Source organism: Triticum aestivum, chromosome 6B (assembly GCF_018294505.1).
Source record: "Triticum aestivum cultivar Chinese Spring chromosome 6B, IWGSC CS RefSeq v2.1, whole genome shotgun sequence".
Taxonomy (NCBI): Eukaryota; Viridiplantae; Streptophyta; class Magnoliopsida; order Poales; family Poaceae; genus Triticum; species Triticum aestivum.
Genome location: NC_057810.1, coordinates 150,375,439 through 150,389,746, shown reverse-complemented (window position 1 = coordinate 150,389,746; position 14,308 = coordinate 150,375,439). Strand labels below are relative to the sequence as shown.

Genomic DNA, 14,308 nt, shown 5'->3' with positions numbered 1-14,308 from the left:
CATCACCGGGCTGCACGTGTGTTGAACGCGGAGGCACCGTTCTTCGGTGCTTAGATCGGATTCGGCCGCGATCTGAATCACTTCGTGAACGACTCCACCGACCGCGTTCTTGTAACGCTTCCGCATCGCGATCTTCAAGGGTATGAAGATGCACTCCTCTCTCTCTCGTTGCTAGTATCTCCATAGATTGATCTTGGTGATGCGTAGAAAATTTTGAATTTCTGCTACGTTCCCCAACAGAGAGTAGTATGGGGTGGTGTCATTAGTGAAAACTGCATGTCCACAGTTAGAGGAAAAAGTTGCACATCGACTGTGAGCTAATTGATTGCACATCAACTGCTAAACAGTTGCACCAAATGGAGACTAAATTGCACACTAAAAAGTTCGGCGAAACATACCCATGCGGGATCTAATTTCGAAGAGCACACCGTGAGGATTCCAGCAGTGAAAACGGATCTTAATTTGACGCACGGTTTAAAAGTTATGACTTTTTAAAATTTTAAAAACTCAAATTAAATGCGTTCACACTTATTTGCATGGATATTTTTGTAATACTTTTATGTTACATGGTACTTTTCCTAATATATACTTATACTTAATTTTTTATAACAATTAGAGGGGATAAATTATTACCCATTATAGATTAAGGGACAAAAAAAATTCTATTTTAGGCCGGCTACCTAGACTCGTCCATGAACATGAAATATAGCCCGGTTGACCATACTGGCTAGTGGATACGGTCGACCTCTCCTGCATGCATGTCTCCTCGCTTGGGTAAAGCTTACCTCGCTTTCCACCGTCCCGTATCATTTACCATCACAACAGTTCGCTAATGGCTCCCTCAAGAAATAATTAACTAATGCCCGGCGCATGAAACTTGACCAGAAACGGGAGGTGAAAACACGCACCTCTCGTCAAATAAACACCGTGATCTCTTCGTCAAAGAAGCACCGAGTTTATCTTCCGCGCGCCACGCAGCTACGGGGCGGCGGCTGCCGCGCTCCATCTCCGGCCCCGCGCTCTAATTCTCGAGCTCAAACGCAGACTATTTCTTGCCACAGCCCACAACGCAAACTCTGCAGTGCACACACGAGCGCAAGTTCACAGAGGACAGTCACAGAGCTACCACCTCAAACGTTAGCGAGCGATCATGTCCACCAGTCTGTTCGCAAGGCTCCCGGCGTGGTTCCGCGGCGACGGGAACGGCGGGTGCGGCGCCTGCTACGGCGTCACGGCGTCCTTCGTGTCCGTGCTCGTGTTCTGCGTGCTCGTCGCCACCGCCAGCGTCTGGAAGGCGTTCCTGTTCGCCGGCCTGGCGCTGGCTGCCTTCGGGCTCGTGGCGTGCCTCGCGCCCGAGAGTGGGCGGAGAGGCGCCGAGCGTGAGGTCACGGCGGGCGTGCCTTGGGTGGCAGCATGCCGAACTGGGCTCGGTAAGGCCGCCACGGAGTCGTTGCCCACGTCCGCGTACACGTCCCGTGGCGCCGAGGCCGGCGGTGCGGACCTTGACCTGGAGTGCGGCGGGAGCGGCCAGCCGTGCTCCGTGTGCTTGGAAGACCTTGAGGACGGCGAGATGGTGCGGCAGCTGCCGGCGTGCAAGCACCTCTTCCATGTCGAGTGCATAGACATGTGGCTGCACTCGCACGCGACTTGCCCTGTTTGCCGGTGCGACCTCTCGCCACCACGGACGGTTACTGCCAAAGTGGCGGCTGTAGAGATGGAACCGCCGGCAGATGATGCTTTGCCGCCAGTGTAGCCAACTAGCCATAGTCACATGTGTTTTTTTTTTTTTGCGGGTGACACATGTATATGTATATATTACAATAGCATATAGCAAGAAAAATGAAAATCCGAAAAATCAAAAAGAAAAAAAAAACATAGGAAAAATGAAAACCCGGTTACCGGTGGAAAGGAAAAGTGGGCATGGGTCAGCCCAGGAAATCTCTTGCCAGGGATACGCTTTTTCTCGGTATTACTCGCGTCATGCGGGGAACAGGATTGGCCACCCTATTTGGCGCGTCCAGAGTCGGGGCAAATGCCAACAATTCTCCTATAAGCGCCCCCACAAAGTGACCTATAAACATTTTTTGTTTAAAATTTAGTGAAGACTTTCAAAAGTGTAGTACTAAAACAAGTTTACGATACAAAAGGTTGTATGATTTTTCTAAAAATGCATATAAAAAGGTCATGGTGTATCGAAAAAATATCCATTGTTTTTTTTTGAAAATTTTCCATCATCTATTAAAGAATGTCCGTCATGTACAAAATCAGCAGGATGTATATAAACATTTCATGTACATTTAAAAAATATTCATGGTGTATTTAAATAACCACATATATTCTACAAATGTTCATCGTGTAAGTTCAAAAAATATGTATACAAAAAACATGAATATTATTCAAACAAAAATATATTTGAAACACTTTCACATGTCAATTCGTTTCCAAATAAATGTCCATATGCTTGCAACATATGTTGGCATATATTAAATAGTTTTTACTGCTAAAATTATTCATATATAATCACAAATCTATTTACACCAAACATAAAACTATTTGGCCGTCCCATTTGCATTTGCAGTTAGACAAAAAAGCATAATGTAGAGAACCTATACTATGGTGTCCCAGTTTATTGTTCTGCTTATTTTCAAACATTTTCAAAAATACGAATATTTAAGCTGCAGTTTTTTTAGTACACTTTGAAATTTTTTGTAATATATACATTGAAGAAATTTTGAATACACATATAACATTTACATAATATATATGCTCAATTAGTCTTAGATACACATGAACATTTCTAGCATACATTGAAAATTTCTTAATAGATGATATCCATTTTTATAATGCATGGTTCGCTTTTGTGTAATATACTGTGAAGATTTTCTTATATATGATTAACATTTTTGTAATATATAATGAACTTTTGCATAATAAACAGAAATATTAAAAAAACAAAATACAATAAAATAAATTACAAAGAAACAGAAACAGAAAAGAGAAATAAAAGGGAAAAGAAAAATAAAAATAAAAAAATTATAAACAGAAAAGGACAACTATTTTTTGAGATAAAACATAAAAAGAGCAGAAACAGCGAGGCCGACCGTGTGCTGGTCCGAAATAATGCGTCGGCTGGGCGAAGCTGCACCTATATGACGCCCAAAGGCAAGATAAAGGATTAGAAACACCAGAAACTCGGTTTATTTTTATTTTCTTATTTCTTATTTAACTTATAAAAGTTTTCACGAATTTTACAGAAATGTGTGTAAAATATAAAAAAGGTTTGGAATTTAAAAAATGTGAAGAATTTAGAAAACAATTCCCGAATATAGACATACTCCTGAATTTAGGAAATTATTCTCATATATAAAATGTTCTGAAAGTCAAATATTTCATGCATTTTATCTTGTATTTAGAAATAAGTTCCTTGATTAAAAATACTCATAAATTTTATTTTGCTTCATATTTTTAAAAAATATTCCTGTTGCGAAAAAAAATCAAAATGGTTTCTGGAATCTGAAAAGATTCCCGAATTTCTAAATTGTTCTAAAAATCAAAAAATTATCAAATTTAAAAATATTACCACATAAAATTGCTATGTATTTTATAATAATGTGTATAAAGGTGAAAATGGAAAATTGAAAATAGATAAGGGAAAAAGAAAATGATAAGTATAAAAATGAAAATCGGAAAAATGGAAAGGAAAACACCGGAAAAATGAGAACCCAGTTGGGGGTGGGAAGGAAACTGCGAATGGGTCGGCCCATATAGCAGGACATTTGTTGCCAGGGATGCGCGTTTATGCGGGGAATAGGATTACCACCCTATTTGGCGCCTCAAGGGTCGGGGCAAATGCCAACAATTCTCCTATATGCGCGCCCACGAAGTGACACTATAAAAAATTGTTTAAATTTAATGAAAACTTCCAAAAGTGCACCATTAAAACAACTTTATGATGCAAAACGTTGTATAATTTTTCTAAAATGCATAAAAAAGTTCATCATGTATCAAAAAATAATCCGTTGTTTCTTTGAAATTTTAGATCATTGATTAAAGAATTCCTGTAATGTATAAAATCTGCATGATGCATTTAAATATTTCATGTACTCCCTCCGTTCCTAAATACTTGTCTTTTTAGAGATTTCAAATGACTACCACATTCGGATGTATATAGACATATTTTAGAGTGTAGATCCACTCATTTTGTTTCGTATGTAGTCACTTGTTGAAATCTCTAGAAAGACAAATATTTAGGAACGGAGGGAGTATATGTTAAAAGTATGCATAGAGTATTTCTGAAAACAACATATATTTTACAAATGTTCGTCGTGTAAGTTCAAAAAGTTTATGTATACAAAAGAATTTTTATTTTCATAAAAATATGAAAACCTATTATTTAAAACAGAAATATATTTAAAACACTTTCACATGTCAATTTGTTTCCAAAACAATGTCCATATCTTGCAACATATATTAAATATTATTTTAATGCTAAAACTGTTACCTTAAAATCACAAATCTATTTACACCATATTTAAAAACATATTTTCTATTAATATATATTGGAGACATTTACGTATCTCAACAAAATATTCATGTTGTCAAAATAAAGATTAACTTATTTAAAATCAAATATCAGGCAAGCACATCTACTACTGCAAGGAGCATGTGACTTTCTCAATAGGAGCAGAGGCTGAACGCCAACTTCCAACTTTGTCGAGTGACTTGAGTCTAGAGAAAGCTAATTTGTCCTTTAGAAGTAGTGGCGGAGGTAGGGATTTCCCCCTTGGTATTCATCAATACTGGCAATATCAATAAACATAACATGTACAGCAAGGTAGTGACAATATACCCACGGATCAGCAAACCTTTGGTATTCACATGAATATCGAATAATACCCCCTAGCGTTGCCTATGTTTGGAAGGTGGGGGCAAATGCCTCAATTGTGCATGTTATGTTAGTCCCTAAAACTTGTTATTATACCAGCATTGTTGGCACACAATGAAACATTACATTATGATACACTTTGAAATAAGAAAAAAAATCCAAATCACAAAACAAGTCACGAATCCCAATTCAACTACACGCGGTGGTTGCATGCAACATATATCGTGTGCATGGTAGAAACAACGCTATTGTTAGTTTTGTTGCAGTGAAGTTATTGCCAAGAATTTTTTTAAGCGGATGTAAAATGCTTGCCTCATCCATGAATTAAGAAAAGGAGATTTGCCAGTTAATCAACGGAAAACTCGACGAAACGGTCACAATTCACTGAGCGGTACATACAAGATACCTCATGCACAACACTATGAAGAAAGCCTCATCTAGGTAGCACATTAGCGTCATCATCATGACTTCTCCTCGAGCCTGCATCATCGCCACCCCTTAATCCTGAGCAAGCGGTTGCAACTTCATCACAGACGACCGCCAACCCAGCCCACATCATCGAGGGAGTGTAAATTCACATGAAGGTCGATGCAAAGTACTCAGCCACCCGCACCGAGGACATCCTACCTTCAGTTCTGACGGAGAGCTACAAACAGGAACTATGCAAGGCTGGCGCCACTGAAGATCACTGAGTTAACCATTTGCAACTCATCATTGTTGCCACCGGAACCCTGACGACGCGGCTCCGACTTCACAACAATAACCAACCCAACGTAAACCGCAGACATGCCGGAGAAGGGCGACTGTCGCAACCAATGTTATGACCCCGACATCCCTCACCCCCATCTTCATTGCCAAATAAGCCCCATCGCCAATGCCATTGTCTTCCATTTGTTTCGCTTGTCGATGTACATCTCCAAAGACAATGCCCCCAAGGAGGGATATGCCATCATAGTGCCGCCATCGTCCGATCGCATGGATCCAGGTTTTCCCGCGAAGCTGCAAAGGTTTTGGTTGAGAGACACACCTTGACAATGTCAACAAGAATGAAACAACACTCAAAAGCGTTGTCATCCCCGGCTCCGGTCATTAGAGCATCTCCAACAGGAGCGCGATTTTAGCGTTGCATTGGAAAAATCACCTATTTTGCGCGCGCGCAGCCGGAACGGGCGCTCCAGCGGACGCGCAAAAAACGGCGCGCGGTATAGTTGGTTCAGTGCACGAAGCAAAACGGCATCGCGCCGCTTATTTCGTGCGCCAGCTCCAACGCACTTGACTCGGCCAGGAATTGATCTTCCAATTGAGAGTGTTATTGATAGAATTCTTCAGTTACTGCCACCAAGATACAAAGGCTTCTTGATGAACTATAATATGTAAGGGATGACGAAAATGATTCCCGAGCTCTTCGCGATGCTGAAATCGGTGGAGGTAGAAATCAAGAAACAACATCAACTGTTGATGGTTAACAAGACCGCACCGTCACCACTGCTGACCGCCACGCACACACATCTGCTATGCCTCCTCGCACGCATATTCGCCGTGCCAGAGCGTCGTCCGCCCCCGCTGAGAAGAACGTCTTGCACCACCTAGCTCCAAACAAGAGGAGTAAGAGGCTCTGCCACCGTCGACACCCTCCCGGCTTTTCCCTCCAGCGGCAGCGATGGAAGGACGACCAGGATGCGGTGGAGTGCGGCCACAGCTAGGGTTTGCTCCTGGGCTGCCTCGGGAGCGACATGAGAGCTCGACACAAGGTTATAAATGTTTCTAACTAGACATTTTATTTAACTAGCAAAAGAGCCCGTGCGTTGCAACGGGAGAGTAAATAACATACGTTCTTAACCCAATGACCATGACTCAAGACCCTAATGTGTTCATGTCCTTTATTTTCACATGGCATCACATTTGTGTTGTTGATGGTGGTCTCAGTGCTCACACAACGAAAATGTGTTTGAATGCGATCAGTTCTAAGGCATCTCTCTCTCGCGGGCACACTCGCTCGAAATAAAATGAGAAATATGTTCTTTTTCCCCACGAGGTTTTTCACAGGTGTGCATGCGTGGTTATGTTTTCTTTCCTCCCTATCAGTAAGAAAGAAAAACGGATCATACATTATAGGTTAAGTTCACACCAAAATACTATTTTAGAAATATTTAACAAGTAAAAATAGCATCATAGTTAGATTCTACACATTTTTCTAATCAAGTTTTGTCGTGGAATAGTCACGTCAGATGTCCTCGTGAAAGGACTTAGTTGTGGAGCCATCGCAACTAGGAAGCTTGAAGGGGTTAAATCGGGACAAAGGACACGAGAGGGTTTATACTAGTTCGGCCCCTTACGGTGAAGGTAAGGCCTACGTCTAGTTGGGTTGGTATTGATGTTTCGATGACCAGGGAGCGAGACACGCTATGCCTGGTTCTCGATGAGTTGTTTCTTGCCCTAAGCCGCCAGCGGGTCGTCCCCTTATATACACGGGTGGACGCCCTGTGGCTTACAGAGTCCCGGCCGGCTCATAGACAATGTCCGGCTCGGTGACTAGTTAATTCTACCTTATGATACAAGTAATATCCTTACAGCGGTTTACTACAACTGGCCTTAAGTCGCCAGCGGGCCTTAAGCCCATCTTGAACCGCTATCTTCATGCTTGGCCTTGGGCTTCTCTCTGATGAATCTCTTTGCGTAACCCGGCCCCTCCTGGGCGGCTTACACAAATAGTTATATCCCCAACATTAGGCCCCAGATTGCTTTGAACCTGTTCATGTCAATCTAAAAACATTTTTAAAGAATAAACCTTCAATCTTCTGGCTATTCAGAGGGTTTTCTTTAACCCGCCATGACGTCATCTTCTGGATCCGTCTTAACCCGGCGTGACGTCATACTTTCTTTAATTCATTTTTTATTCCGTCGAATCTTTCAACAGATCTCTATCTTTACTGACCATCCCGAGAATCGAGGCGCCAGAGTCGCTGGATAATAAATGTTATCTCCTCGTCTTTCGCGCCCTCTTGGTCAGTCTTCCCTTATAAATAGGGCGACCTAGGTCTTTCCCCAGTCATCTTCTTCCTCTTGCCTCTTCCCGAGCTCTGCCGCCGCCACCGTCGAACCTCTCGTCCTCACCGACTCAGGCCGCTGCATCAACCTGACTCTGACCAGAAATCGACGGCGAACCTCTGCAGCTCATCCGCATCCGTGAGTTCCTCTCATTCCCTTTCCCAGATCTGCATTAGGTCCTTGCTGAGTTCGTCGGTGTTCATCACTGGCCGACACCAAACCTTCGCTAGTTCCTTCCAATGCCCTGTCTAGATCGCGAAAACTACGTAGAACTGCTGCGGTGCTTGTTTCTATTGATCTTGCATAAAAATAGATCCCCTTTCCCTTATTCAGGAACCCTCTTTGAATGCATGACCTTCTCTGCCTCGTTTTAGGTCTAGAAAAATTTGCTCTCAGAGCAATAATTTGATCCAGATTAATAACTGTTATCTGTGAAACTTGTTTTTATCACCCGGAAAACCTCTTCTGGTAAATGCCCTGAAACACAACTGTCGAGGTGTCCGGTTTTAAAGAAATGACACAGAACCTTAATTGCTCCTCATGACCCAGAACAAACTTTGAATTGCACTTGATACTTTGTAGCGGCTTAAATATTGTTTGCACAGTCATCCTTATATCATTAGGCCCCTTTCTTTAAGCCGCCACTTTGAATATTTTTCCCGGGTTAAAGTTGAACCAGAGCTTTCTATTGTGTCGTAGGCCACTGTCGTCATGGCTCCTAAGGCGGCCAAAGCCCCTGTGACTTGCAATTGGGTTCCATCCACAGTGACAAAAAGTAAACTCGCCGAGTTTGTGAAGTCTGGCCATCTGCCAAAGAGGGAGGTCATGTCTTATCGTGTCCCTAACCCGTCTGAGGAAATACCTCAACCCAAAGAGGGAGAGGTAGTAGTATTTACGGATCACATGAGCCGGGGATTTGCTCCTCCTGGTTCAAAATTCTTCAGGGAGGTTTTAAATTTCTTTGATCTTAGACCTCAAGACATCGGACCCAACTCCGTGTCAAATATCTGCAATTTCCAAGTCTTCTGCGAGGTGTACCTGGGAGAAGAGCCAAGTCTACTATTGTTCAGGGAACTTTTTTACATGAACCGGCAAAATGAATGTGCCAATGGGCCGAGTCTTGAGCTTGGCGGCATCTCAATCCAGCGACGGAAAGATTGCCTTTTTCCTTATGCTGAGCTGCCGAGTCACCAAAAATCTTGGAACCAAACGTGGTTCTATTGTCAAGATACCTCACGGCTGATGAGAAGCCCCTGCCCGGCTTTCGCGCCCTGCGCCTTGATTCTAACCATCCACTACCAGACAAGTTGACAACCCTTGAACGCCTGCCTCTCAATTCCACCATCAAGAAGATTAAAGCTCTCTTGGGAAATGGTTTAAATGGCATCGATCTGGTCCGAGTCTGGGTCACTTGGCGTATACTTCCATTAAGCCGCCGCTCCGGCTTAATGTGCACCTACACAGGCGAAAAGGATGACCCGATGCGTCAAAGTCCTGATGATCTCCCGGATGATGTTATAGATGTTACAGTCCAATCTCTGTTGAAGGAGGGTACTGTGACCAGTAATGCCTTCGGCTTACTGCCCTTCTGCAAGAAAAACCGGGCCCCTGCGGTAAGTTATCAATCTTCAAAAATACTCTTTAACATGTTATGTCTTCTTGTATTTATGATTCCTTATCTTTTTCCATAGGCCGATGACAATTTCTGGAAGGTCAAGTATGACCACGAGGCTGCCAAGCAAGCCAGGGCAGCCAAGAAAACTGAAAGAAAATTTGCCAAGATGGGAACCTCAAGGAAGAAGAAACCCAGCGCTTCCGACTTGCTCAAATTGGATGATACTTCTTCGGATGACGAAGAGGTAATTCTTTTTAATTTTCTTAACTCCCTTGTTGCTATTTTACTGACATTCTATCCTTTCAAGAGGATACGGGGAACAGTCAAGCAGTTGAAGAAGAGGTAACTATAATCTCCTCCGACTCAGAGCCTTTGCCAACACAAAAACTCCGAAGGGTGACCCGGAAAGTAAGATTTTCACATCCTCTAGCTTACCAAGATCCTCAATTTCTTTTGAAGCGACAACAGCTTGAGAACCGGAGGCAAACTCGTGCCACTCAAGACGCAGAACTCTCCACCGGCTTACCTGACGTAACCAGGAAGCGTCGGACCGAGACTATCTCCGATTTACCTTCCGTTTTTCCTTTGGCGGGTCTACTTCGCCAACCTCTAAATTCATCTGACTCCCATTATCAGGATGCTTCTCCATCTTCCAACGAGTCGATGCAATCAAATATGCCAGCTTTTAAAATGGCTCCTGGGTAATACAACCTTTCCTATTTTAAGTTTTCCATACTTATACATTAGTACTCATCCTTCCACTTTGATTGACAGCCTGCAAGTGAAGCCCAGCAAAAGGGCAAAGAAGAATAAGCCGTCCCGAGACCCGGTTGTCACTGAGCCGGTGCTTGACTCATCCGTTCCTGACAGCTCCACTCACCAGCCAGCACCTGAACCGGCTCTTGATATTCCAGTGTCAACCTCTGACCCGCCTGTGGAAGATGTTGTCCACAATTCTGATAACCCGGAAATTCCTAGCCCGGTCAAGACGACTGACCCGGAAGTTGAGTTCCTGAAGAGCCAGTATGTTGCACCGGACCAGCCTACTGTTCTTGCTCAATGCACTGCCAAGGAGGAGTTTGGTCAACATCGGAAAGCCAAACAATCCATCACTGATTATACTCACCTAAGCATTGGTGATATAGTCTCGGGCTATCTGAACCAAGTGCACAATAGCCGTGACCTGGAAATTGACATGGTGAAGCAAATACAGCATAAATCTGAGGTATAACTTTAGCTTTTCCTGAACCTTACTTACTGTACCAGCCCCCAAGTCTATTGCTTATGAATGAATATGCTATATACTTAGAAATCTACTTACTGTTAGTATGTCCGGTTTAAAGTAAATACATTTAACCCGGTGATAGCATGAAACTCTGAATTGACACATTAGTCCCCAAGTGTCAAGTATCTTTACTTGTAAAATGCTTGAGACTTTAATGTATATGGCTTGGTAGATAAGTTAAAAAAATTCTTTGAGCATACATTAGCCCCCAAGTGCCAAATATCTTTACTTGTAAAGTGTTTGGGACTTGACTATTACCTTATCATGATCCTTACCATAATTTCGTGCCAATACAGGCTACCATAAGTCAATTTGAATTGGAGATTGCGGACCTGAAGAGCCAGCTGAAGCTGCAAGTGCTTGAAACTCAAAAAGCAAACTCCAAGTTTGAATTCAGCATCTCTGAACAAGAAAAACTGAAGAAAAATTTTGAGTCAGAGAAACAAGCTTGGGTTGATGAAAGGGCTTCATTAGTGACTCGGGCCGAATCGGCAGAAGCATCTCTTGCAGAAGCAACAACCGAACTGTCCGACTTAAAGCGGCAGATATCCCAAATGGTCTCAGCCATCTTCGGTAAGTCCCTTCAAAAAACCTTAAACATTGTAATCTTTCAAGGATTTATTGTGATGATTATCTCCGGCTTATGGTTATGTTTGTCACCGTATAGGCCCCAGGAGTACCAACCTCAAGCAAAACATGCTGACCAAGCTCAAGGCGGTTTACACCCTTGTGGAGCAGCTGTACTCCGGGTCACAACGTGCCTTGGCCGTTGTAGCTTTATCATCTCCACATCCCCGCCTTCTGCAAGATGTATTGAAGAGCCTCGCTTTTCTTCCTCAGCGGATCCAAGATTTAAGGCGGGCGTCCTCAAGAGCCGGAGCCGTGGCCGCATTGAGTCGGGCTAAAGCGTGGCTCCCAGAACTAGACCCGGCCGACCTTGCCCTTGGATACCCAAGTCTGAAGGAGGACGGTACCGCCTTTGACGACCATGACTTCAACGCCTGTGTCAAAGCCATACGTCCCGTGGCGACCCTTATTGGAAACGACACAGATCTTAGCAAGTATGCACCGGCTTATGACAGTGAAAACCGGAGAATCCCAAATGCTCCATATGATCAAGTTAGCCTGATCCCTCCAACGCGTAAGCATACCTTTGCCCCTGAAGTGGACCCGGCCGGTTTAATAGATGATGAGGCTGAATTTGAAGCCTTAAGCGGCATTGATTGGGCCTCATCCACCTTCCAGGACAAAGCAACCGACGGAGAGGCGAAGAAGGATAACCCGGAGCCATCAAGCCCGCCAAAGGAGTGAGCTGCCAGGCGTCTTACCTTTTGCCCAAACGATGCTTCACTTATTCAGACTCGGGGAGTCTTGTAAAAACTTCTCAATGTTTGTCATGCCTTCGTGCATGTTTATGGCTGAACGATTTCATATGCCGTCATTATCCTATATTTCCCAACTTACGTTGATTGTTTGCCCCCTTAAATTTTCCTACCTTACTCTGCACATAAAGCAAACAAAACTTTCTTGGGCGGTTTACTGCGCCAGGGGCTTATAAAGTATTGACAACCGGGAACATAGTACAAACAACATCATGTACAGTCCGATTTATGAATACTTATACTTGCAATAACATATCTGTGAACCCCTTGGTAACCTTTCCGGTTCATATGTACCTGACACTTGTAAGACTTGGGGTAGTCAATACTGAACCGGAAGGACTAAGTCTCGTCTTCTCAGGAAGGTTCAAATATAGTTAAAGCAATGATCACAGGCTCCTGATTCGAATACGATCAGAGAACCGTTCCAAAGGGGTTAAGCTAAGATTCGGATACGATCATATAGCCCCCAATGGCTTTGGCGATGCCGATCAAGTGGGTATCGACAGCTATGTTCTCTTTGGTTCGAATATGACCTATGTTTGAACAGGAAGCCCCCAAGTGACCATAAGAGTTGTTTAATGACGCTGATTCGAATACGACCCACGTCAGACCCAAAGGGGTTAAGCTATGATTCAGATATGATCAAGAAGCCCCCTAGTGGGTTTGGTAGTATGCCGATCAAGTGGGTATCGAGAGCTATGTTCTCTTTGGTTCGAATACGACCTATGTTTGAACAGGAAGCCCCCAAGTGACCACAGCTAGATTCAGATATGATCATAAGGCGGACCAAAGGGAGAGCCGGATTCAGATATGATCCGGTCCCTATTGGTTGTTTCCACCACCTGCCAAAAAGACATATATACTTGTTTTGAGGGTGAAAAATGGACAGAAGTCCTGCTTTGTTACTTTATATAATATATACATTGTCAAAAACATATATACCTCGAGAGCCGGTGGCTTAAATATAACAAGGCTGAATATGAGTTATATCCCACGGCCGGCCAGGCGAATTGTGCTGGATATTACTTAGCAAAGCTACCTCCACCCCAGAAGCTATGGAGAAAGGTGTATAACCCGCCGGATCGAGGCCACTTACCCTGATGTCTCTGATTGTTACCCTGTGTTTTAACGTTGGCCACAAGTTCTGGGTTGTCGTCCGCCTTACGCTTATTGCCACCTTGGTTCACTGGGTTGTGTTGTTGGCCCTTTATACCGCTGTTCTGTTTTCCCTTCCCTGCCTTTTCATCGTCAGACCCGGGATCCTTGGTACCATCAGAATCAGCGTATTTGACCAGAGCTGCCATTAGTGTACCCATATCCTTGCAGCTACGTTTAAGGCGCCCTAACTTCTGCCTCAGCGGTTTAAAGCTACAATTCTTTTCCAATATAAGGACTGCAGACCCGGCATCCATCTTATCAGATGAATGAATTATCTCCTTGACCCAGCGTACCCAATGGGTGGTAGATTCACCTTCCCCCTGCTTACAATTTGTCAAGTCCACGACCGTCATAGATTGCTTACAGGTGTCCTTGAAGTTCTGGATGAACTGGGCCTTTAACTCACCCCATGAACCAATGGAATCGGGTGGTAGGCCCTTTAACCAAGACCGGGCCGTTCCATCTAGCATCATGGCGAAATATTTAGCCATTGCTGCATCACTAACTTCCAACAGCTCCATGGCAATCTCATAACTCTCAATCCATGCTCTGGGCTGTAAGTCGGCCATGTAATTCGGCACCTTTCGAGGTCCCTTGAAGTCTTTGGGCAACCGCACATTACGTAAAGCCGGAACCAGACAAGGAACCCCTCCGGTTCTAGTGGCGACACCCGCCTCTATAGAAGTTGTTGGGCACTCTTGGATATCCTGATTAGCCGCCAGCTGAGCCGTCTGTTGAGCCTTTAGTTGAGCCGCCCGTTCGTGCTTCTGACGTTCTCGGTTTCGCCAGAGAGGTAATGGCCTGAATCTTCTCCGGGTTAGTACTCCTGGGTTATAGCCACCTTTCTGGTCATGGTGTTGAGCGTTGCTTGACAAAGCTTTCAGTTCCATCCGCCTGTTGTGACTCGGGCTCTGGTTCTGGCGAGGTGGTGCTAA

At 43.9% G+C, this 14,308-nt stretch overlaps 1 protein-coding gene across 1 annotated transcript; it reads left to right on the top strand.

Annotated features, from left to right (window-relative positions):
- Positions 1 to 1,150: 1,150 nt before the first annotated feature.
- LOC123138998 (putative RING-H2 finger protein ATL69) lies at positions 1,151 to 1,753 on the top strand. Its single transcript, XM_044558832.1, has one exon. The coding sequence runs from the start codon at positions 1,151 to 1,153 to the stop codon at positions 1,751 to 1,753; it is 603 nt and encodes a 200-aa protein (XP_044414767.1).
- The last annotated feature ends 12,555 nt before the right edge of the window (positions 1,754 to 14,308 follow it).